At 40.3% G+C, this 25,812-nt stretch overlaps 1 protein-coding gene across 1 annotated transcript in view; it reads right to left on the bottom strand.

Moving 5' to 3' along the window:
• si:ch211-127i16.2 (probable flavin-containing monoamine oxidase A) overlaps positions 1–25,812 on the bottom strand; it is a 51,695-nt gene that overhangs the window by 2,764 nt on the left and 23,119 nt on the right. Inside the window, exons 8-11 of the mRNA XM_022208095.2 lie at positions 24,999–25,099; positions 12,644–12,802; positions 9,390–9,476; positions 5,765–5,865 (exon numbers count right to left, since the gene is read on the bottom strand). Of these exons, the coding sequence (XP_022063787.2) occupies positions 5,765–5,865; positions 9,390–9,476; positions 12,644–12,802; positions 24,999–25,099 (448 nt within the window). The remainder of the gene's footprint in view (positions 1–5,764; positions 5,866–9,389; positions 9,477–12,643; positions 12,803–24,998; positions 25,100–25,812) is intronic.

The raw sequence follows: 25,812 nt of genomic DNA, 5'->3' as shown, positions 1-25,812 counted from the left end.
GCCGGTTCACCAGAAGACAAACCTCACAGTTTTCCGATAAAGATAGAGAGAATGGTGTCCTGTATGTAGCTCTGCTGATTGGTGAGATGTAGCTGACACGAAGCCCAGCATGAATGATACATAACATGATTTTACCCTTCCCTGGAATAATCCACCTGTTGGGGTCAGTGTGGCAAAGGTGAGAGCAGAATATGCAAGTGAGAGGCTCCTCACAGCTGTCCATCCTGGGTGTATGTTATCTTCTGTAATGACATGATTTAGTGGACTGGAGGGCGATTTCGATTGAGCCCTGCTGTTCTGTTTTCCTGTCAAGTGAGCTAAAAGAGTTGCTCAAAGCTGCTCCAGATAAAACAAATGCCATCTCCAGTGGGTTTAAGTACTCCACAGAAAACAGTGATTCAGCTCCGCTATTTATCTGTAGCGCAATTATTTTGTGCTACTTGTGGAAAAACAGAAGTGATGATGATCTGCGTCCTCAGATAGCTTGTGTTTCTGCGTGCCTCGAGGCAGGTACTTGCATTGGTTAGACGCTTAGAAACGACTGTTTCTTTTATTCTTTAACAGATTTTTTAAAAAGTGCTTTTTGTTCTGAACCCACTTCCCACAAGGAGATGTATCAACCAGTCTGGAGCCGTGCATGCTGGCTTCCCTTCACTTTGACATGTACCACCCACCTACGCACTTTTGCAAGCCCCATGGCAATGGCACTCCTTGACAGCAAGGCCTCCCCATAGAAGCACACTGCACCCCGTTATGCTGCAAAAAGTGTTCAGGAATGTCTCATGGAACACTACCAAGAGCCCAAGGCATTGACCCAGGTTTAAAATATCTCTAATCTTATTGATTAGCTTTAAAATTTTGCCAAACTTCACAACCCAAAGGACAAGCTGCCGATGTCCTTGTTCCAGACACCACAGTAAACCCCTAGACGTGCCCGTTTGGCAGTACGAAGGGAATCTGCACAAATGTAACGCCTGTTCTATCTGCAATTACTTATGCATTCTTACTTTCACGTGTCTATACTGCTAAAGAACAAGACATTCCACTAATGTACTATTCAACAGATGGTGTACACGTAACAAGCTACTGACCATTTATGCAATATCCCATTATACTTCGTTCAAAGAGCTGCAGGAACTATGCAATCTCAGACTGAAAAAAATGCTCCCCCTTTAATCTGTCCTTATTGATTAATTTATTTTATCTGAACAACAGAGTTAGAAGAAGCCTCAGAAGTATACAAGCTCAGTCTGGACTCACACAACTGTCTAAAAAAGCAGCATATGTCAAAGAATGGGTGTTACTGTTCTGCAAGGTTGCTAACAAGAATTGACCACAAAAGCAGAGTAATCAGGAGTAAACAGAGGGTCAGTATGTGCCAAAGGTGTTGTACGAAAAGTTTAGAAGTATTTTTGTTTAGTCTGGCTTAATAAGAGGCATCATTAACTGGGATCTCAGAGACCTTGAGACCTCAGTCTGACATGTCAACAAGCTTGGCGTTGGTAATGCAGTCTACCTGGCCATGCTGAGAGGCAGAGTGCATTTTAAAGTATCCACAAAAAAGGCAGTTCCCCAAAATGGTTGCTAGGGTTTGCCTGATGTCGTTCCGGGTATTGGATCATTTACTGCAGCTCGTGATTATAGACTTTCTCAAGGGTGCTCTGTAATGGATTTATACGGCAGAGATATAGGATATACACGATAATGAAGAAAGGAAAGCGTTGCATTCGGCAAGTATGGTAATAAAAAATAAAGCAGGCAAGAGTGGTGGAGGGAGAAATCAATCAGCAGCAGCCATTACAGCAGGCATGCCTAGCAGGTGGCAGTAAACAGTATAATGAGCTGCAGCATTATGATGAGAAGAATGAGAGCTTGTCAAATTAAAATGGCCGCCTCGTGGTCTTGATTGAACTTGATTGGTGTCTTGTTTAAATAGGTGAGTGGATGATAAGAGTCAACGCGAGCTGATCAATTGAATGCAATGGCGTCGTAATTTTAGTGCACTGTCAAGTTAATGCAATGTTTTCTCTCAATAGGTGTGTGATGGTATACAACTGGGTGATTTTGAAAATGCACAAGAATAGGAGTCAATCTCTGAAACTGTGAAATGACAGCAGATGAATGCAACGGATACGGAAAGATTCATATTGTCACGTTTGACCCAAACACAGACTCTCCAAAGAACAAAGCTCTGTTTTGTCATTGACCTTTCTCGATGATTTCATTGTTCCGACTACAGGATTCACAGGAATAAATTGGCACTACTTAATCTGAATAATATCAACATAATGTGTTGAATTGTGGAAATCTGAAAATACAACGTGTTGTATAATCTGCAATGAACACTCTGCTATATTTGATCCTTTTCCATCCTTATTTCAGATAAAGTGAGGCTCTGTCCTCATGACGTCCATCAGAAAGCACCTCTGTGTCTGAATATACGGCATTTGAGGCACAAATCCAACAGTTGTTCTGCAGCGAGATGCTTTCTAATGTTTCAGAGTGTGGGTGTCTTGCAATTGGCTCCTCGGTGCTCCTGCTGTGCAGTCTTTTTAATACACCCAGAAAGACATATAACAGAATTATCTCATCTGCTCTAAGTGCATTTCCCTGAAGAGTTTTCACAAAGGCAAGTTGAAGTTTCAGTGCCGTGGACGGTATTGTCGACTTTTGGTGTAAGGATTGTGGATGGATGTTCAGTATGATTGAATTAATTATCTTCCTCTGCAGCAATACCTTTCCATATTTTCAAGGGCTGTGCAGTTCCCTGGTTTATTGGAGGTGGTGCATTATATTATATTTTCATTGTAATTGAAAGAAATTGGGAAACCTTTCTATTTGTGAGCACTAGTGGGATCTCATTGCTTCACTACGTCTTATGTATTGCAGGATGGAGCAAGACTGAGTTATAATAGAACAGTGGAGTTACTAGATTTTTACCCTACTTGCTCATTGAAGTGTGAAGCATCTTACTATTTGTTTCTTGATGACTTTTTCCTTCACTTTCTCTTCATATCGTCCTTGGTTTGAGAAAGTAGGGCGGCAAATTTGCTCCTATGGATTGTCCTTGTCTAAACAGTTGTTTTTGCTTTTGGCTTTGTGTTGTCATATCAAAATCCTTCTGTATGTGTTGGCAGGAATGGACCCTCCCTGGGGCATTTCATGCAAATTTTAGAGGAGGCATCAAGTTTCTTTCAGTAGATGATGTGCACAAGGGATCTGCGCAATAGCTAGTGCTTCTTCCCCTGACTTGACCTGCTTGATGTGTTTAAGTGTTGCTGTAAGTCTGTACTTTGGAGATCTGGCAACGTCTTGTGAGTACAAAGGGATCAGAAAGAGTCACCTGCAGAAGAGTCACCCAGCGCCGTGCTCCAAATTCAGACTTTATTGCATTGACCTTTCAAAGCTTACTTTTAACACGGAGAAAGAATCTAATCTGAAGTTAAATATTGCATTGAAAACTTTTTTCTTTTGTTTAATAAATCTAAATTATACAAACATGTCAGTGGTGATGTTTTGTTCAGTGCATCTCCTGTTGCTAACCACATGTAGTCCACTTGAGCTTCTTATATCGTTGATGCACATATTTTATGCTTCTGCAGGGCTCGTGTGCTTCTTACACAGATCATTGTGCTACAGCTGTTCTTAGCAGGAAGGAAAGGTACTTACGATGATCATTTCTTCCTGAGGTGTTAGTTTACAGTTATGCCTTTGATAATAGCTGAACACACTCCAGGTATTCCTGTGTACAAGGTAGAAGCCTCTCTAAGGATATATCAACATATTGTTATTGTGCCTCTTTGATCACAATTGGGGCTCCCAGAGGAATCACTCGGGTGTTTCAGGACAGAGAATAGTGTTGCTGTTGCAAAAAGAGAATAGTGTAGGATTCGCAGGCTAATCCTGCAGTGGTTCAATGGATGGAAACACACAGACATGTACTGCTAAGCCTATAGAGCTCTGATGGAGAACTGTAATTACTAGTTAGCTGAACATAATTGTCACTTGGAGCTCCAGTGTGTAAAGTGTTACGACACAGGCATCTTAAATTCCACAAAACACTGAAGTCCACTGTATTTAAACCAATTAATTATAATCTCAAAAAGATTTTTAAATCAACACACTCTGTGTAAGTTTTAGTTTCGGTTTCGTGCGCACCTGCACGATTTCGTCATGTTTTTCGTGCCGCTCACCATGAAATGTTTTTCACTGTGGTAATCACATCTGAAAGTGGTTTATACCGGCGGATTCATGACGATCCAAGCTGTCCATCGGCGTATACTGCTTGTGTGATCGCGTTTGCGGCCGCCGGCCGCCGGACATTCTTGAAATTCCTATGCAAATTGGTAAGTGTACCACCGGCTTATGCTTAGCTTATGGTTAGGTTATGGTTAAGGTTATGGTTAGGGTTATGTTTAGGGACGATGTCATGCAAAATATAGCGTTGGATTCGCCACGGTTTTACATTAAAAATATAATATACACATTCTTTTGAAATACGTTCTGAGTGGCACGAAAAGTCCGCCGTTTAAAATACATTGGTGTGCATTTCGTGGTGAGCGGCACGAAAAACATGACGAAATCGTGTTGGTGCGCACGAAGCCGAAACAAAAATTTACGTGACAGTTTCACGAATCCTCGTGAGATCGGGCTGGTGTATCATAGGTTGAATAAACTAATCCTTCTCTGTTGCCAGTAATATTTCAAACAATGTGAGAAATACAAAGTTTGCATCTTACAAATCAGCTCTGAATCCATTTTAAAGCTGTTAACCTAGTAAAGTAGGAACCCACTGTGGTCAATTTATTCATGTTTCCCTCCCTACTTATTCTCTTCTCCACTCTCTCAGTAAATATCTCACATGATGACCAGTCCAACGTTTTATCCACCTCGGATAATTATTCTAATTACAAAAGTCACAATGTGATCAGTACTGAGACTATTTCAATCCAATAATGTGCAGTAATCTGTTGTGCTCTTAAATAAAGGATGTTTGAAGCACCGGCAGCTTTTTATTTTGTCAGCCGAACGTGGTCCTGCCTTTTTTACATGTGCTGGAACCGTGTCAAGGTCACAGCTCGTCCTTGAGGATCCATTTCCTATATGGGGTAGGAATGTGGATGAGGGCTACCATCCCCTCGCTGCTGTTTCAGTCACGTTATGTAATGAGCTTCTCTGCTCCCCACGGACTGGATGTCATTATGGAAATGCATTACCTGGATCTCCCCCCTCTTCCTCTCCCCAGCTCTTGCTCTCATTTGTTCAGCTTTGTGCGTCTTTGAACAGGCCATTAGAAATGGATTATAGGACATTTTCCTATGAGAACACCCCTCCTGATGACCCCTTGCCATTTCTTTAGAACTGGACTACTATGCATCATTGAAGGCATAATCACTCCCACGTCTCATGTCAATGATCTGTAGGCACTGGGTGCTGGTGACTAATGCCTCGCTGGCAGGGAGAAGTGCACACATTGTTTCTGTGGCATAAAAATAGTGCGAAACATCCAGCAAATACACTCGGTGTCTCTCAAGCTGTCACCCAGCGTACAGTGATACAATTTGCGAAACCATAAACTCTTAAATTCAGCTCTCGAAGAGATTTATATGAAAGATTTAGAACTGTCACACCAGGTTACTGTACTACGTCCCTTTACATAACGATTTGTTTCGGTAGGAATGCAGAGAAAAAGTGACTATTTTGAGTATTAGGGAGACTAAGAGGTGTGATGCTGTGGCGTATTTATCATCAGAGGGGTGATTACCTGCCACAGGGCCTCCTCAGGCTGGGGTGGTAATATGTTAGCAGACCTGGTGCCATGACATTAACAGGGCAGCCGCCGCTGTAGTCCTCCTTAGCCCAGTCCTGTAAAACAAACAGTGTAATGATGACACAGTATTATTTCAATGACATGGTACGAACAGATATTTGTTTCAGCAAAAATGAGCGTTAATGGCAGATTTTGTTTAACAGCTCTAACAACTCCTGAAAATACAATTTATACCACAGACCAGGGGTTGCAAAGCCATACAATATTGGTTCGAACCTTTTTTTTGCAAGATACCCTGAAATCATTGAGGACATCCTGCTCGACCATCTCAGATTTTTTTGAAACTTTTTAAACTTAAACTCTGGATATATCTAAAATTATATCTGTAAAATTTTAGCTTAATATATCAAAGACTCTCTACTGTAAACGTTCAATGAAAATCACTTTTTTTTCCATCTTTGTGACCCAGTATTTCATATTGAAAGTATGTTATATGTTTTGTTTTGTATTATTGTCACATGCAACTGCAAGTTCAGAAAACATCAGTAGTTGACTTTTGAATTATCATGTTTGTTTTGTTAATCTCTGCTTAAAAATGAGACTTTATATGAGGGCTTCACTTTTTTTTTTTCTTTAATTCAACATTTTTATAATCACAGATTAGGATCTACTTGTCCAATATTGCAGATATTATTGCGACTCAATGGCATGATGGGAAATAACTCCAAATTTCAGGCTTTTGTCTTTAGTATTCTTGATACAACATAGCTCCAAATTTCAATGTGTAAAAAAAATTTAGGTAGACTTGACACATCAAGTTAAAATTTCACAAGTATCTGTATAAATATCCAGTCAATGATAAACGTAGGCTAGTTACGATTATTCTAATGTGAGCTATACAGTTATAAGGATTGTGTTTGTATGACTTCAAAGCAGATTATTGGACATTTACTTGTGACGGACATTGACGCAAAATTTGTGGCAATCCGACACGAAGGATACGAAAGAATCTTCATTTTCTTGACGGTGGAGCGTTGTTCTAAAATTTTGGTGATTTCAGATGAAATGGACCATGTATGTTCAAGAAAAAACTATCACTGGAAGAGGAGGAAGAAAGCTCCTGGGAAATTCTTGTTGGCATGTGTCAGGAAAATTCTTCAGCAGAGTCCTGACTTTTCCAAATAAATGCTCAGCCGTCTCTCAAGTCGCAAGGAATCACTTGAACAGAACAGAGTCTGAACAAGTGACTGATAGTAGATGGAAACAGTTTAGTTTTTTATGTAGGCACATAAACAAGTCACATTGGTATTATCATTTTTCTGCCATTTCTTTTTTCAGCCAGTTTCAACCGCCAGTTGTCAGGACTATTGTGATTTTTCTATAGAGTTAAGGACATTAACTTGTGATGGAGATGGTAAACTTTTAAAGCGAAGTTTGACGCATTCAGACACTAAGGGTTTTAGAGAAACTTCAAAGATGGTGCAGCAGAAATTGTTCTAAAATTTTGATGAATTGAGATGAAATGACCCATGTATGTTCAAAAAACTGGAAGAACAGGAAGCTACTGGGAAATTCTTGTTGTGCCCCTGCTTGTTCATGAAGTTTGGGGTCAGACCAGTGGGTCAGCCTTGATAAGCTACCCCTGGAGCCACAATGAAACTGGCCTTTGGACCCCTTGACCCTTTGGACCAGTAATCCAGCCCCCGCGACCTCCAGAAACCAGGCAGGAACTGAACCTGTTTTTCAGCGGTTATGACTCAAACCTTCATGTACAAACTCCACCAGGTGAGCTTCCCCTGTGGAACACTTTGCTACCCTCTAAGACCTAAAAAAGTGATGATTCTCAATCCAGTTGTACAGTTATACAGATTATTTTGCCGTGATTTGTCGGCAGACTTATGGACAATTTCTCACGACTTTTAAAGCAAATTTTGTGGCAATCTGACACGAAGGGTTTTAAAGATGCTTAATTTATTTCATGAACTGAGTATCACAGCCACAGTTGGAGCTGTAGCTGCAGCTGGCTGTGTCGGTAAAGTGGGCCAAATCAACAGGTCAGTCTGCAATTACTAAATTCCACCTGCCACCCTCAACCCCAACCCCAGCTTTCAAAGTTTGGAAACATGAGCCATGGACAAAACTTCAAGTGCATGTTCACCAAAAACTGACTTGCAAACTTCAGACATTTGCTAATATGACATCTTTAATGAACTTATGATTATGGTTAGATGTTAATTCGGCCTGAAAGCAGGAATTTACAGTACTGTCAGTGACATGACCTGCTTCTAAAAATACACATTTTAAATACTTAATGAGTGAACTCGCCAGCATCATCCACTTCTCTTTTAGAACGGAGATGCACATTTGCAGAATGAAACCCTCCACTGGGTCTTGTTGAATAAAAGTAGAGGAGGAAACAAAAAGAGAAGGTAAAGTTCTGTTTGCAACTTGTGGGTTGACTCATCTGTATGTTTCCCGTTTAAACAAATGCAGGCAAAAATAATTATCATAAAATATCAAACAAATCTGATACCCAATGGATTTCCGCAAAATATTTTGTTGACAGACAATGTGGCATTAATTTATCAGCCTCTTTCTCTTTGCTGCTATTGTACTTTAAAATGATTTTCCCCTTGAGTCTCTTAGTCAACAAAGTAAAGCCATGATGTCTCCCTTATTGTCGCTGCCTCCAGTTATCTCAGGGCAAGTTCCCACTACATATTGCCTTTCTAACAGTTCCGTGGATAAAAACAGTTGAGATCATATATCTGCATGACTGATTTACTACCAGTGTATGCTGTGCATTTTGTAATGGAGCTAAGGAGCTATTCTGTTTGTGCACGGCACAGCATGATCACAGGAAGTAGGGTATCCAGTGCGTATAAAATGCTTGCATTAGCAGTAACACAGTAGTGACTCATGTGTGGATCTCTGCCATGTCAACCTTTAATGTATTTGCTATAATGTTCTCCATTTGTTTGAATGAATTTGACATGAAGACACTTTCAGAAGTTTGCATGCAGCCTGTTCAAGTTACTTTTTCCCAGTATGTCTCTATAGACTCACTTTTCTGCCATATAGCTGAGAAAGTGCCGTCTGTCACTGAGTCAGATATAAAATTCAGCACAATTTGTGATCTTTCTTTGGCATCCCTCCTTAGTGTAACAATTTAAGACAGCAGTGTGTTGATTCAGAAGCACTCAGTTGTAATTATATCTGGGATATTGACATCTTTTCACTCTGGATCTTTTAAAGCATGGACAATAATAAGTGTGCAAGGTGCAATTTAGCGCAATTCAATGGAACATGATTATTCATTGCATTGCTACAATGAATAACAAATGCCATGTAATGAAGTGTGAGTGTCACAGGTACTTTCTGGAATCACATTCAGCTTCTTAATTGTATTGTTTTACTGTTTTGTGAGGAAATGTTAAGGATTATGGTAACTTTTGCGAAGCAGCTGGTTTAATTGTGTACATGAATTGATTTTTTCTAGATTTTAATCTCACAAAATAACTTCTACGACTAAAACAAAAAAAGAACTATCAATTCTGCTCCTAAAAAAGACCAAAAATATTGCTTTCTCACTCCAGACATCAGCCACTGAAGTACTTACTTTCTCTTCATAGTGGATGAAGGATGCAGCCTCAGGACCCAAGTATTTGACCAGACTGGAGAGCACAGCGTTTCTTCTTTCTCCAGCCTGCAAACAGAAAGAAAAAAAAAAAAAGACATGTCCCAACTCCACGCTTACATTACACCTACTCATCACGCAGAACTACAACATCCTGCTACTGAAACATAAATGCATCTCAGAGAAATCTGGACTTGAGTAGCACACATGGTGAGTTATGTGGGGAGCAGCTTAGACCTGAGGACCCAAAGGACAGATTACCATAAAACGTGCTGGCAGATGCTGCAAAATTATCAAAGCTTATTTATCTACGTGTCACTCTGAGTCGGCTCTCAGCTTCACCCCTTTGGATTTGACTCAAAGCCTCTATGCTTACAGAACCACAATGAGGGAATAAAAGAATAGTTTCAAATGGCTTTTGGAAAAGAAAAAGAAAATATGCCGCTACACGATGAAAACCCCTCTTTGTCACATGATTTCTAATTGTGTCAACTAAAATTCTAATAAAATTACATATTCAACATACCCTGCAGAATTTGAATGCCTTTTTTTCCACACCAAAGCATTCAAGAAATTGCAGAAATTATGTTGAGTGAAGAGTACTTGAATGGCACAAAAAATGTATAAATTCAACCTTGATGCTAAGACACCGTACATCATTTTAATGCAGTATTAAAAGCAGTTTGAATAGTCTTTGTGAATGAAAGACGCTATTCAAATAAACAAAAACTCACCTCAGCTTTAACTACCGTGTTTTCCTTTTGCAAAGAAGCAAGTAGAGGTTAATTAACTAGCCCGCTGTGCAGCACGGCCCAGCGTTAAGACCACATTTGGTATTCAAGTGTTTTTCAAGTCATTGGTTTTCAGATAATTTGTTTGCCAATTAAAGGACTACCAACAATCATGTGGCTTCAGTTTCAGTTCAGTATTTTTAGTGGGGCTGCACCTCACGCCCAGTGAGGTTGTAAAGCTCGACTTCATTTTCAAAGTAATCAACACTTGATGAACAGTTGGCATCCAGTGTCCAATGCAAAATAACACAGAAAAACAACAATTCTCGCCCTGTTGATCTATTGCATTTGAAAAACAGTTTTTATATCCCGTATTTACTGAAGTAACAGCTACTGAAAGCTGACGGCAGCACCCTGCAGCTCTCCGTGTATATGCGCTGTGCTGGTTCAGAGCTCAGGTGGTGCAAAGCCATGAGTGCAATTTTCATAATGCTGCCTCTGAGTAAGAACATCATTTTGACAATTCACACTGTGTTGCCTCTTTATCTGCATGTAATGTGAACCAAACATGAGATGAGACAGATGAAGCACTGAGCAATGCTTAACCTTTTCCACTCTGGAGGTTGTTCCACTTGCTTGTACCTGTTGTATAAAGTCACAGAAGAGGAGGTTTACCTTACAGTACGATCACTAAAACGGTTCTGCATCCCGTCCCATCAAATCTGGTAGAGTTGTAGAGTTAGGAATTTTTAGAACACATTCAATGAAGTCAGTGTTTACTAATTTGTTGTTATAAGGCTCTAATTTACCACTAAGCGGAGTGAAAATGACATTTTTTTTGGCTTAAGCTCTTCATTGTGGAGCTTATTTTATTTCAAAAGGACACTTATTGTCACTAATTGTATTTCAAAATCCTCTGAAACTGACCCTGAGAATGTTCTTTTTGGTTTTCGAGTTTTACAGCTGGCTATATTTGAAGAGTTTTTTTCATGTTTATTTGGAAACTCAGGCATTTTTAAATCTATTACTTCTTATAAGCCAGAGACATATTTTTTGACAACTTGAACCAGGCATTGGAAAATATGCAGTGGGTTAATATATAATTGCGAGAATTTTTGTAACATAGTTGACAGGTATTATAGTTGACATTTTTGTTGTTTTCAGGCCTAAAATCAACATGACCGCCTATAACCAAACACCACATCACATTTTTACAGAAAGATTCTTCTAAATATCACATATACAATTCAGTAAAACTGAAATTGAAAGTTATCTGTAAAGATATTGTAGTAACACTGTTGACAAGCAATAAACCCACACTTGACTCATACACTACTTTATATTAAATAACTCAGAAAGCCTTGGAGTCTTGCCAGTCTTTTCTTCAGGAGGAAATGACATCATGTGGAGCAGGTCAACACACATCCTTGAGAGGTGTTTATGTCACGGAAAACATAGTTGAAAGTGCTTCTCGGACACTGATACAATTTATTTTCCATATAAAATATGATATATTGCCAAAAAAGAAACATCTGTCATGATCATCTCAATTTAATAGAAAGAAAACAAGCAAAACAATTGTTGAATAAGCTCATTTTATCATTGTTTAGCTACTTAGAAGGTGGTTCTGACGAAATTAAGACGGTTACTTAGATGACATTTATATCCAGTCCTTTTTTATTAGGAAGTGACTGTTTATATGATAGTTATGGAATTTGTAAAGATATTATTGTAATTAACATGAAAACATAAGTTTTAATTATTATTTTTTTTAAAAACGTGGGCAAGATTTATCCCATGGACTTCAAAAGTCCCTCAATGATATACTGACCCCAGTATTTCTGACATAAAGGTGTGGGGTAGGTTGCTAAACACCTGATGAAACTGAATTTTATGTAGCTTTTACCATATTTTTGCTTGAATTTTGTTATTTTCTTCTTTGTGCCTCCATTATCCTCGTTGTCTACCGGCAAATTATCAACAGCCTCAGTTAAAAAGCTTGCTCCTGCTATTTTTCCTCTTAATAGGTAGCTATCTGGAAGTGACCACCTGTCCTGCATGCACACCTTCAACCTAATCAGGAAAATGTTTTCACTCTCTTCTTTCACAAATGTTTGTAAAAGCAGTCTGCATGCCTCGGTGCTTGATTTTATACACCTGTGGCCGTGGAAGTGATTGAAACACCTGATTCTCATTATTTGGATGGGTGAGCGAATACTTTTGGCAATATAGTGTAGTTTGAAATCAGAAACAACTTGTATTAGTAGTAATATTTCATGCTAGCCCAACACTTGAGCCAGTCCACTCCAAACCACCTTTTATAACTTCTATAGCACCCAGTGGTAGAAGAATATCGATAAATTTCTTTGTTCATTTACCATTTTTACATTATAATGAACTGCCATGAAAACTACACAATTTCACAATGAATAGCTGCATGCAAGTCGAGAACACTGGCATCTTTAAATTCCAGATAAATACTGATAATATTATGAGTACACACACCTCTTTTGAAGTCCAGTACGTAGCCTGCTGGCCGGAAATGAAGCCCACCAGAGCTGCATTACCATTCGGGCTGGTGGCGTCGAAGGTCACGCAGAAGGGACATTCAGTGGAGGGTCCGGCCATGATTTCCCCAGAGAAGCCCTTTTCCCTCCAGAAAGCCTGCAGAGAAACACATACATCACCTGCATCATCAGTAAAGACAGTAGCTTAACAGCAAACCCAACTATAAATCTAAGTCAAGTTCGTGAAATGGCATCAAATTTGGATTTGAATTTGCAGTTTTCTTTTGAGGTAAGACCTCCGTGGATTGGACTTGTTTTTCCAGCACATCCTAAAGACTGAGATCTTGGAAATTTGCAGGCCAAGTCAACACCTCACATCCTTTGTGCTGTTCCTTAAATCATCCCTGAACAGTATTTTAGTAAGGCCAGATGCATTATCCTCCTGAAAGAGGCCATCAGGTAATACCATTGTTAGGTGGTACTCGTCAAAGAAATAGACACATGAATACCAAGGTTTCCCAGCAGGACATTGTCCAGATCATTTCGCTGTCTTCTTTCTATCCTGCTGTTATTTCTTCCCGTGGTAAATAGAGCACCAGCAGCTGGTTGTCCACATATAAAACAAAATGTGACTCATCAGACCAGGCCATGAGTTTCGATGCCCACATGGCTACTGAATATGATGGTGAAGAGAGGTCAGGAGGGACAGTCTAAGAGATTTACAGCCTCATATGCAGCAAACTGTAATGCACTTTGTTCTGATAGCTTTTTTGTCATAGCCTGCATTAAGCAATTTGTGTTACAGAAGCTCCTCTGTGGGATCAGACCCCACAAGCTGGGCTTTGGTTCCCATCAATGGGTGTCCATGACCCTGTTCCTGGTTGTCCTTCCTCAGATCCTCCATAGACTCACGCCCTGTACACCCATTGGTTGGCAGAACAAGACAACATATGTCACACAAGCTGCAAAAAATCAGTGTGTGAGAGGAGTAAATTTGCTGCAGCACCATCCATGTGATGCTGTTTTGCATGTGGGAGACAGAACTATTTGTTTGTGTGAAGTGAGGGTTGGTGTGCTTGTTTGATTAAAAAGCATGTCCTTGGCATACACCCCCAAACATCCAACACCAATTCCCATTATTTCTAGGAAACAATCCCATAATTCCAGTGCGGTTGCCTCCACACCCTTCCCTCAGCTCGTCCAGCTCAGCGAGACGGAAAAAGAAAATGAAATGAAGTATCTCTAAGTCCTCAACCAACACCCAAAAATGAGAGCAAGAAATGAAAGAAGAGACGTTGCCAAATGAAATCAAAGGACGAGACAAAAGGGAACATTCATAGATATGATGCCGAGTGGTTCTTTTTTGTAGCTTCATGAATGACTTGATAATGGGCTCATTCGACATGAAGTGTGCTTTGCCTGGGAAGTGGACGAGAGCGGGCGGCGGCAGCGGAGACGAACAGCTGCTGTGCAGTCTGATGGGAGAAAAACACTGTGCATCTCCCAGAGAAATGCAGCTTAATCCGGTGTTGAATTTGTAATGTTTCCTCTAATTTGTCCCCCTTGAAAGATATTTACACTTGTTTTTTCAGTAACTTTATCCTCGTAGCTTTGCTTTCTTTCTGACATGGTGTTAGATTGGTGGCTCTAGCACACTGACGAAGGCAACACATTTAGATTCATTTTCTAAAGAATCTGAAACCCTATTCAGCTAATTATCCCATCAGTTATTCAGCGAGTTCAGGTTGAATACATGTTTGTCTCATGCCTTTGTCCGTATGATAAAGCCACTGTAGCCTTAAAATGCTGGTCTTTTTGCCCATTAAAAGGCTGTGAATTAATCTCCTTTTGTCCTCAGGAACCTTCTAGCGGCCTTCAGTATGCCACAGAAACACTATTATCGTGTTAGGTCTAATTCCCATTTAATAAAATGCTATCAGACCCTTATACCAATTCATACACAGTCTCCATTGGCTTTAATTATGACAAGGCAGCCTATTAAAATGCTGCACAGGCGAGATGCGATCTCTGTTCATGGTTCAAACTCCATTTTGCATGAATTCTCATGCAAATCAGTCAAACAATTCTGTCTCTCTAAAATTACATAAATACCTCAATGACATAAACTATGTCAGTAATTTAATTATTGATCTCGTGTTGAGTGTTCAGACCACCAGGGCTTCACATCTGTACAGAAAACTCACATCCTACTTACCACAGGCACATATGATGGTAAACATCAGCACAATGGTAACATGACTATAACTGTGTGATATTCACCATCAAATGCACAACATGTCATCTTTTAACAGAGCAGACCTTCAACAGTGAAATCTAACCCAGTAGGTAGAAGCCATGTGTCCAGGCACCATTATGTCCTGAGGTTATCCAGTCCCTAGAAAGCAACTGCGATGCCCAAACCTGCAGCTAACGATGTTATCATGAATAGTTTATATAGAAGAGGCCGTTTATTAAGTGATGCCTCCCCATGAATGTGGAAATTTGCTCCATTTGAAGAGTAATTTGGATTTTTAGATCGTTATTTGTGATACTGGACTGTATAAACAAAACTAACTTGACTTGCATTGAAAAAAATGAATCTAATTTTAGGGAAAATTCACCACTGATTGGTATTTCTACACATTATGTGTGATGGTGCCCTTTGAAATTGCTGTTATAGATCTCCCTATTTATATAGATAAAAGCCTGGTCTTCTCAGCCCAAAATAACTGCACCAGAGGTGTTACCAAGTGTCGGAACCATCAGGGATTTCTAGTGGTGTCCTGTGATGTATGGCACTGGGACTTTAGTAGCAGGTCCTTTGAGTACTGTGGGTTGAAGGGCTGGGGCCTCCGTGGGTTGAGCTCGTTCCAGCGCAGCCCATAGATGCCCGATTGGACTGGGACATGGGGAGTTTAGAGGGCATTTCAATGCACTGGGCTCTGTTGTTTTGCTAGAGATGTCCCAGAGCAGTTTTGTGTGGTTTAGTGGGACACACTGTCCTGCTGAGGGAGGTCACTGCTGCTAGGGGAGTCCTTGGGGCTGGTACTCGGTCAGTGTTAAAGTGGGTGGTACATGTCAAAGTAACTACCATGGAAAGGCCAGGACCCAAGGTTTTCCAGCTTTGTAACAAGACAGTACATTTTATCCAGTCACTTGCCAGTGGTTTTGAATGTTGATTAGACATGACCTCCCTTCTTTGGACGTTTTCTCTGTCTGAGTACTCAGTGCAGCACAAATATGTTGTAATACATGCATTATATGCATATGTATATTATACACACACACATTTGTTAATATGTGATTTTTCCCCTACTGAATAAATGTACTTGAATTGAAGGTTGGATTTTCCTCATTTTTTCATTGTGGTCCTATATTATTTAGAAAAAAAATGAATTTATTAGAAGCTAAAGAACACATCTTAACCAATAATTGCCAATAATTATGGAGGGTGCTGTATTGGCAAAAGAAGTCTTTCCTCGTCTCCAAAAAGTCCCAGATTTTTTTTTTTTTGTTGTATGTCTGTTTATTGCAGGTGAGTGAATGCCTTGATATTTGCAATGAGGAATACGCAAGAATGCCAAGAGTTTGCAAAACAGTAATCAAAGCAAAGGGTGGCTATTTCGAAGAATCTAAAATATAAAACATGTTTTGACTTAATTCACACTTTTTTGTTTACTACATCATTCCATATGTGTTCATTCATAATTTTGATGCCTTCAGTGAGAATCTACAATGTAAATAGTGATGAAAATTGTCACGACAGACTGCCGTTATCAGAGGTCTGTTAAATAGTACACTAAAATAAAAACCAATGTATTTTCATTTGTAAAATGATTTATTGAGGTGTTTTGTGATTTGTTTGTTTCTTTGTTTGTTGGAGGACATGGTTTGTAGCTGTGACTGCCACACCGTTCCATCAGGGCCTTCACCTGTGAACTAAGGTAGCAGATGATTCATGGTAGTAGATGGTGTGGTGGAAAGAAGCACGGTGAACAAGTGAAGAAAATTGTGCAAATGTAATGTTAGTTTATTGGTGTACTGGTAGCAAAACTTACCTCTAATTGTACTCTTTCTCCCAGGGTGTCTGGGCAAAAGCATTCCTGGAGGGTTTGGATGCCTTTTGATAGTTCCGGGAGGGAGGCGCCATGTGGGAAGTAGGCAGAGGGGAGTTTGTGTGTCCAGCTGTGTAAATAATTGTTTAAAGTATCTAGGAGGGTATTAATTAAATAAGGTTTAGGTTGGTTATGCTTAGTGAGTGTATATTTGTAGTCTGTAATGGGTTTTATGTAAATATTATTATATTAGAAATATTTAATACCTATTTATTTGGGTGTGTTTGGGGGTTTACCTCTCAGGTGGTATGTGTCTATCAGGCACAGGGTATTTACATCAGTGGAGAGAAGTACCAGGGTCTTCTTTTATTTGGTTGGAGGAACATGCTAGTATTTTGTCTCGCATTATGGTGTACAAACAACAATAAAAAGAAAATACGGATTTGAATCTTCTCTGATTCGCTGCTTCCTTCATTAGTTGCCTCCGCCGCTTTGGCTATTTGACAAAAATCAAGAAAATACATGAAATGACAAAGTGTGTCCAAACTTTTGACTGGTAGTGTAGGTTATGCTACAGCTACTGTTGGCACCTCCATACTTCTGGAGCTGGCCAGGGCTGTCCACGAGATGGTCGAGAAAGATGGGTTCAGGCACAGGAGAAGCATTGTGTTTGCTCGCTAAAGTGCTGGAGAATTTGCAAGGGTTTCCACTACGGAGTGGCTGGAAACCTTCATGTCCTCTATTGACAAAAATGCTTCTACCCATTTGTTCATATGTATTTTTCTTTAGACATACATATATAGTTACCTCATTTGAATAAATGTCTTGTATGTCAAGACTGTTTTACTTTCTAGGATAGCATGAGAACTACAAATGTAATACAGCTGCCTCATAAAAAAATCAGCATTTGGCTCTCTTGCACACACTATGTGTAGCCTTCTGGCAACTTTGCAGTCTCATGTAATAATAAGTGACTTCTTACCTGCAACGAATACTTTTGGGCACCACAGACCATTTTGAGTCTGCATTAAATGCCACTTTACTTTGACCTGTTTTATTCAAGAATATTTTGTGAAAATAGGGGGATTGTATTAGCAATCTTTGCACCATCATTTCCATCTTTATATGCATTCACAGGCACATTTACATCCAAGTGTACTGGAATGTGTGTTTAGTTGTCCATGTGTGTATGCCCATGTGTGTATTTCTGTGCATGCTGCTTCTAATTCTTTGTTTTTGTTGATCATTCTGTCACTTTTTTTACTGGTCTGACTTGACTTGCAAAACGGTTGCTGAAATATGTCAACTTCATCGCTTAGTTATTCATTCCAGTAACTCAAAGTTCAACTTACAGCGTAGAATACAAAACATTACCCATGATAAAAAAGAAAAGTTGACGATTTGACACAAGCGGAAAGAGTTGACAAAAGAAGGAGCGCCTTTGACACCGTGAACCGTCAAATCCTCCTCTCTACACTCTCTGAGTTCGGCATCTCAGGTTCTGTCCTGTTGTGGTTCAAGTCCTACCTCACAGGCAGATCCTTCAGAGTGTCATGACGAGGGGAGATGTCAAGGTCACATGGCCTATCAACAGGGGTCCCTCAGGGGTCAGTGCTTGGTCCCTTACTCTTCTCTCTGTGCACCACCTCACTTGGTGCAGTGATCCGCTCCCATGGCTTCTCCTACCACTGTTATGCTGACGACACTCAGCTTTTCCTCTCTTTTCCACCTGACGACACAACAGTTCCAGCTCGGATATCAGCATGTCTGGCTGATATCTCCACATGGATGAAGGAACGGCACCTTCAGCTGAATCTGTCTAAGACTGAACTCATGGTCTTTCCAGCTTGTCCATCTGTTCAGCCTCAGATCAGTGTCCAACTTCACTCGAGCCTGCTCGTGCCCACAAACTCAGCCAGAAACCTGGGTGTCATGATTGATGACCAGCTGACCTTTAAGGTTCACGTGGCCTCAGTTTCTCAATCTTGTCGTTATGCCCTCTACAACATCAAGAAGATCAGACCCTTCCTGACCCAACAGGCTGCACAGCTTCTGGTTCAGGCTCTTGTGATGCCACGCTTTGACTACTGCAACTCTCTTCTGGCAGGTCTCCCTGCATGTACAGTCAAACCTCTTCAGATGATCCAGAATGCAGCAGCAGGTCTGGTCTTCAACCAGCCCAAAAGAGCTCATGTCACTCCCCTGTTCATCTCCCTTCACTGGCTTCCAGTTGCAGCCAGAGTCAAATTCAAAACTCTCCTCCTGGCTTACAAAACATTTACAAGAATGGCCCCAGCCTACCTGGATTCCCTGATGCAGGTCTACTCCCCTTCATGCCCACTTCACTCTGCATGTGAGAGACGCCTGGTGCTTCCAGCCCAGCACGGCTCGAAATCTGTAACCAGACTCTTCTCCTCTTTTCCCAAATGGTGGAACATACTACCAAACTCTGTGCATTCTGCTGAGTCCCTTTCTACTTTTTTTTTTTTCTTTTTTTTGTCCTGTCCGGCAACAGGGCAGGCAGAATGGGGATCTGGCTGCCGCATTATGCCATACAAGTTTCATCGGGAGGTCCCGCCTACCAAAGCAACCCACCTTACACGGCATGCTGTGTCCCCCAGATGCAGTGTGTGTTACCAGTATTTTGCTGTCTTTAGTGACTCAGTGCAATTAAAACTTGAGAGGTGAGCCATCAACCATCCCTTTCTACTTTTAAGAGACAATTGAAGACTCAATTCTTCAGAGAACACCTAGGCACTTAATCCAACTCCACCTTAGGGGTAGAATAAGTCAGGTGGTCCAAAACCCAGCACTTATTTAGCACTGACAAATTTGAAAAATAAAAGGGGGGTGGCACTTCTTCTGCAACTTGATGGCAACACCTTTGACCAATCGCACTTGAAGTACTTTTTGTACTTACTAAAGCTTTCTCCGTATGTCTGAGTTCTTGCTTGTGTTGTACGTCGTTTTGGACAAAAGCGTCGGCTAAATGAAATTGTAGAATTGTAGAATTGTAGAATAACGAAAACCAACCACCTAACCATTCTATTGTTCCTTTGAAGGTGTCTCTGCAGGGCACAACCATCCACTTCTTTCTCTCCTGCCAAAGAATAATGTCAGAGAAGGGAATTCGAGTGTTCAACAAGCATGCGGTGTGTTGGCAACTTCTTTTCTTATTCTACACACTCTGAGGAGAAGAGGCAGCTGCTTGAAATATGGATGCACTGCTTGCTGGACAAAGTTGTAGAGCTACAAACAAACACTGCCATGAGGATTCTGTTTGTCTCAGTTTCCTCTACTTCCTCTCTGGTCTTAACTGTGGCCCTATTTGAGTAGGTACATATAGATATTTTTTACCCCGAGGCAGGTCACTGCTGCCAGACTGGATGGACTTGCCCAGAAACTACATTCAAACATGCTTAAGAATTTGCTGATGTTCATTTCTTCATGCACCAACCTCAAATTCCACATACCATGGAGATGATTCAGTTGCCATAGGCACTGCCCTGTGCAAATTACCTTTCACTGGGGAACGTTGTCACAGCAAAATGAAGAGACAGAAGCAGCGCAAAGCCCGAGGCAGCCTCCAAGGACTCAGATCCAGGGAGGGACGAGCTGGTGCTTCCATGATTGTTCCATGCTGTAGCGATAATCCAAATCGAGGACGCAGAACTTCAAGTGTTTGTGGGGAAAATGCAAAACTCTTGGGTTTGCACAACCAATAAAATAAGAGGATTTGAGGGAACTGCTCAGTCAGCTCAGTGTTCTGGAGCAAAAGTCTGCTGCCATCTAATATCAAGGTGTCTCCGTGGTTCCGTCTGGTTGTTGTCTGTGCCCCGCGTACATTTTAGGACCAGAGGTGACTGATCTTTTCAGGCAGTAGCACCCAGACTATGGAATGTGCTGCCTGTCTCTTTAAGATGCCCAGAGTCAGCTGATTCCTCTGAAAAGCATCTGGAAACTGTTTTATACAAGCAGGCTTTTAGTTAAGCCAGGGTTTTTACGTGTCTGGTTTTACATGTGTGATTTTATGTGTGTGTTTTTACATGTGTAGTCCGTGGAATCGTTTACATCACATAGTACACAATACTTCTGGGTTTTTTGTAGCTGCAAATTTATTGTCACCATTCACCGGACTAGTTTGGCAGAGGGCATGAAATAAAATAACAAAATCAACTTAAACACAAAAAAATACGGCAGTGGACTAGGTCTAATCACATACATAAACAGAAAATGTAATTTCAGTTAACAGTCCACAGTCACAAACACACTAAATACACTAAATACTGCATACAAATTCTTACATTGTGATCCTGTTGCTACTACGGTCCAGAGTTCCAGAGTTATCAGGAAGATCACATTCTGGTTCACCTTTGAATAGAGTTTCAGATAAATAAACGATTTATTCAAATAAAATCACTCTATCAAGGAATGCTAGCCAGAATGACACAGCTGCCTGTAGCATTACCTTGCTACTTATCACCGCAAATGGCGGTCGACGCCCAGCGCCAATTCTCAAAGTTGAACCTTCGTGCAGCTATAATTATCACGAAAACATCAAATAAAAGTGCATACACGGGTATTCCTGTCATAAGTTTTCTGTAACTGTGTTACTTCACTTCTGTAACTGTGTTGATCGCTTGACCACTTAAACTCAGCCTTAGCTGTTTTCACAACTCCGACAGCTACAACAGGAACACAAGGACAAATACCCAAAATGCACTTCGTTTAACCAAACGAAATATAACAACACTGACACCCTGTGGCCAAAATAAATAACTACATGAAATAGCACCACTTCATGTCCGGGTTTTTATAACTATTAGACAAAATACAGAAAGTACGAAATAAACACACTGAACAATAGAAGCAACAACTTTAGAGTGGAAAATTATATTTAACAAATTTACCACCTGGCTACACATGTGATTTTACGTGTGTGATTTTATGTATTTTTATGTCTTATTTACTTTTTCTATTACTGTAAAGTACTTTGTGATTTTTTTTTATCTGTGAAAGGTGCTATATAAGTAAACTTTACCTACTTACTTAGTGAAAGGTTGGTTTTTCAACTATTCCATGTTTCTGGCATCAGTGCAGGGAGTTAGATGGCAACTTCCTGCACTTAACACACTCTTCCTCTCCCTTCGATGTGCACCGCCGCTGCTTCTTGATATCATTTTAAAGGAACTGCACTACGAACTTCCATTTCAAGCTGCTTTTGGTCAAAGCGGTGAGGCTTTTGCTAAAAAAAAAAAAAGTCTGAATAAAATGCATTAAATTTACAAGTGAAAATCTTTTTCTCCAGAGTAGCTGAAAAAATTTCGGCTTTTTAGTTCATCTTTTGTTTGGGGAAAAAAAACAGGTTTGCGAAAAAAAACTCAAAGATGATGCTTAAAATGTGAAAATTGTTCAACTTCATTAATAAACATGGGAGGTGGGCTAAACAAGCAGTGTGACCCTGCTATTATGCAGATTCTGCCTCATCATGCTTGTGTTTAATCTTAAAGGATAAAAAAAAAAAATCGCCCAGAGCACAATCTGAGCAAATCTGGACTAGCATTTAGTGTGAAAGATCATTTTAAAGCAAGAGGCTGGGAGTGAAAAGAAATATCCCTTTAATTAATTCCTTTTATAACTGAAATCAACGAGTCATAATATATTAATAAAACGCAATAATTTGAGATGTTTCCTGTAGAGATAGTCTCTCGCCACGCCGCCGGAACCATTCTATCACGCCAAACTGCTTCCACTCAATGACATTTCGGTGTTTTCAAGCATGAACAGCTTTTGTCGGGTTCTGAAAGTACATCTCAAGGGACAGTGGTCACAGCAAAAAAGAGCCAAGGACTTTGCTTGCTAACACTTTACCAGTTGACTTTGATCAGTGCTTTTTAACCCAGGAGGGCAAAGGCTTGGATAAGGTTCACATACTTTGGAAGGAAACGGCATGGAAACAGATCGGGCTGTTAATCGGTGTATTCAAGCAGGCGAGTATTGTATTTAAGTTCAGTTATGAAGGAAGTGAGTTGCTTTTCGCACCGTAAAATTGCATGTTTAATGTTTTTTTCACAACATATAAGCAAGTATACCACACAAGTAATTAGATTTTTGCAGCTTTAAATGTTTACAGCGACGATCAAAAGAACTAGACCTTCAGTAAAAGTCGGATGGTTATATCATGGTGAAGATAAGGATGTTTCATGACCACCAAAGTCTGCAGCTGCAACTTTCCAGGCCAAAGGCGTAATTTTTTCTGATTGTCCATCCAATCATCCATCCATCCGTCTGTCTCTCTGCGACATGCTACTGAATATCTCTTAAACACCTGGAGGGATTTTCTTCAAATTTGGCACAAACGTCCATTTGAACTCAGGGATGAACCAATTAAATTTTAGGGCTGAAAAATCAATGTTGCCGTGAGGTTCCAACACGCATTTTTGGCCATATCTCAAGAATCCATTTACTAATTATGACAGAATTCTATGACAGTCTGTCCCTCTCAACTTGGCTGGCCAGCGGCAGATGGGTCCTCCCATATGAGCCGGGTTCTGCTCAAGGTTTCTTTCCTGTTAAAAGGGCGTTTTTCTTACCACTCTCACCTTAGGGCTTGCTCTGGAGGTTCAAGCATATGGGTTCTAAAAACTGTCTTGAGACAATCTGAATTGCAATTGGCATTATATACATAAAATTGAACTGAACTGAATTGAATTGACAGACTATTTAATATGACAAAATGAAGAACTGATGACATTTCAGAATCAAAAGGTCAAATCCGGACAGAGATAGATGCAAACTGCATCTTGTTTTTGGTGGAGGTGCACTACCAAGAGGTGGTGAATCTGGTTTAAACTTATTTTTGGCATTCTGACTTCATTTGACAGGCACTAGAGAGTGACAGGAAACCTGAGGAGAGGAGGGTATGCCACACAGCAAATGCCTCCCAGCTGTGTATCGAACCGTGGATGCCGTGGTCACGATGTTCTGTTTTCCTGCACTTGTTTTGATCAGTATTTAAGCTTTCTGTTGTCATTTCACTTTAGTAAGGTTCTCTGTGATCTGCAGTATCCTGGTGTTTCAGAGCTGCGGGCGCTAAGAAGTCAGCTTTTCAGTGTCTTCCCTGCATTTCCTTCAGTTTGTCAAATAAATGTATGTACTCCACTTATACTACACTTGATCTTCATGCCCTTAATTTTTCATGTCATGTGAGCCCTGACTTCCTGGGTGCTATAACAGTTTAGTAGTTTGTTATTAATAAACGTAGGGCTGCTAGCTGCATATAGATACACAGAAAGAGGAGCGAAGCATCAAATAAACCATATTCTCAAGCCCCGACCAATATTTCCATGTTTATCAGAATCCAAAGGCATCTTGCCAAAGCACCAAGGCCCAGATCGAATAAATGTTTGCATGAGCTCAAATGATTTTGTGTTCATTACAGTTGACAAATTTAATCTACTAACAGGGTGCACGAGCATTTTGCTAATTAATTGTGTGGTTGTAAGTGCAAATGGAGAAGATTAAACAAATCAAATATCATGTGCTGGAAGCTCTTTTGTACCAACTATTGAAATCTATAAACTTGTCAAGTTAATCATTTGCTGTCTGACACAAGCTGCTGCTCTCCGAAACACATGCTTGAGAGCAATTTTCCAACACCTGTTTTGGTGCCACAGCTGGCAAATTCGTGAAGGGCTAAAAACTGCAACATGTTTTAGTATTTTGACAGCTTGGTCTGAATCCTGGAACACATTTCACCAAATTTCAACATGGCAGTGCCAATGTTTGAGTGTTTTGACAAAAAGTCTTTAAAAAAAAATGTGCACTGAAAGCCCATGCAGGAGCATAAAGGAGCCCCGTTGGACTCACACATTTACCTGTAATTCACAAGTGCCAATCTACTGTGGAACTTGCCACTACTTTGGCTCTGCATTTAGACACTGCTTACGAGTTGTTTTCGTGAAACAGGCGCCTGCATTGCAATTGTAAAATATCAAAATCTGACAAGCATGTGGTGAAATTTGAAACGTTGAGTTTGAAATGCAGCTCTTACAAAATGCTGTCTAACAGTATTTAACAATTTTTTTTTTTTTGCATTAATGACCAATTTCACAATCTAGCTTAGTCAAACTGGGTATTACAAATATGGATGTGATCCTATAGTGTTATTTGAAATGCATGTAAAACTCAACCGGCCATATTGTTTAAAATGAATATTTTGCAAGTGTATTTTCATTACTTTAATCATTAAATGTCTGTTTGGTTGTGCTGTTCGGTGTGTTATCTTCTGTTACTCACCGTCTGGTAGGTAATAATGAACTTTATCATATGGCCCACAGGCATGTTCTGGGTAAGGTATTCCCTTTGGCTGGTCAGCGCTGGCTCGTAGTGAATCTTTGCTGGTGGGAAAACAAGAACACACCATGAATCTCAAAAGGTCCATGTTCTTTTTCAGCCTTTTCTGTAACATGTGGGACAAATCTATACTTTATTTAAAGAGATAGAGTTAAAGAGGGAAATAAGAATAAGTAGAGACGGATGGCACACTTGAACTAATCCCCCTATTGATCAGCTTGGCTTTATCTTGAATCACTGACTAGTATTAATGGGCTCACAAATAAATCCCTATGACCTAATGCTGCTCTGCCTGCTGCCCGGCTCCAGGGTACTAATCACACCACTTACATCTGTAAAAAGCTCCATCTGTCCGATGTGAAAGCACTCATGTAACTTCATCAGTAGCGTCCTGAGGTAGTGTGTGTCACGCGTGAAGAGAAAGCCAGACTATTTCTGCGCTCGCTTTGGCAAGTGGAGCGACATCTGGCCCAAAGCCAGGCTTTTAACGAATGAACCAGTGGAAGATGTGAAACATCATTTTGAAACTGTCAAAGGGTTGTCAGCAACCTCAAAATAATGCCCTTAATGCAAAACAAAATTGATGAGCCTGGAGCAGTAAAATTGAAAAACAGCGACATGATAAGTGGCTCCAAACTAATTTGACATGGTCACCTAGACGTCGGAATGACACCACTGTACACATGACATAAGACCTGCCAAGCGGCGTTGTATCCATAGTGCTATTTGTTTTGACACCAAAGCGAGTTAAGTTGAT

The sequence above is a fragment of the Acanthochromis polyacanthus genome, chromosome 18 (genome assembly GCF_021347895.1).
Source record: "Acanthochromis polyacanthus isolate Apoly-LR-REF ecotype Palm Island chromosome 18, KAUST_Apoly_ChrSc, whole genome shotgun sequence".
In the NCBI taxonomy this organism is placed as follows: Eukaryota; Metazoa; Chordata; class Actinopteri; family Pomacentridae; genus Acanthochromis; species Acanthochromis polyacanthus.
Note: the sequence above shows the minus strand (reverse complement) of the source record. Positions and strands in the feature narration are given on the sequence as shown.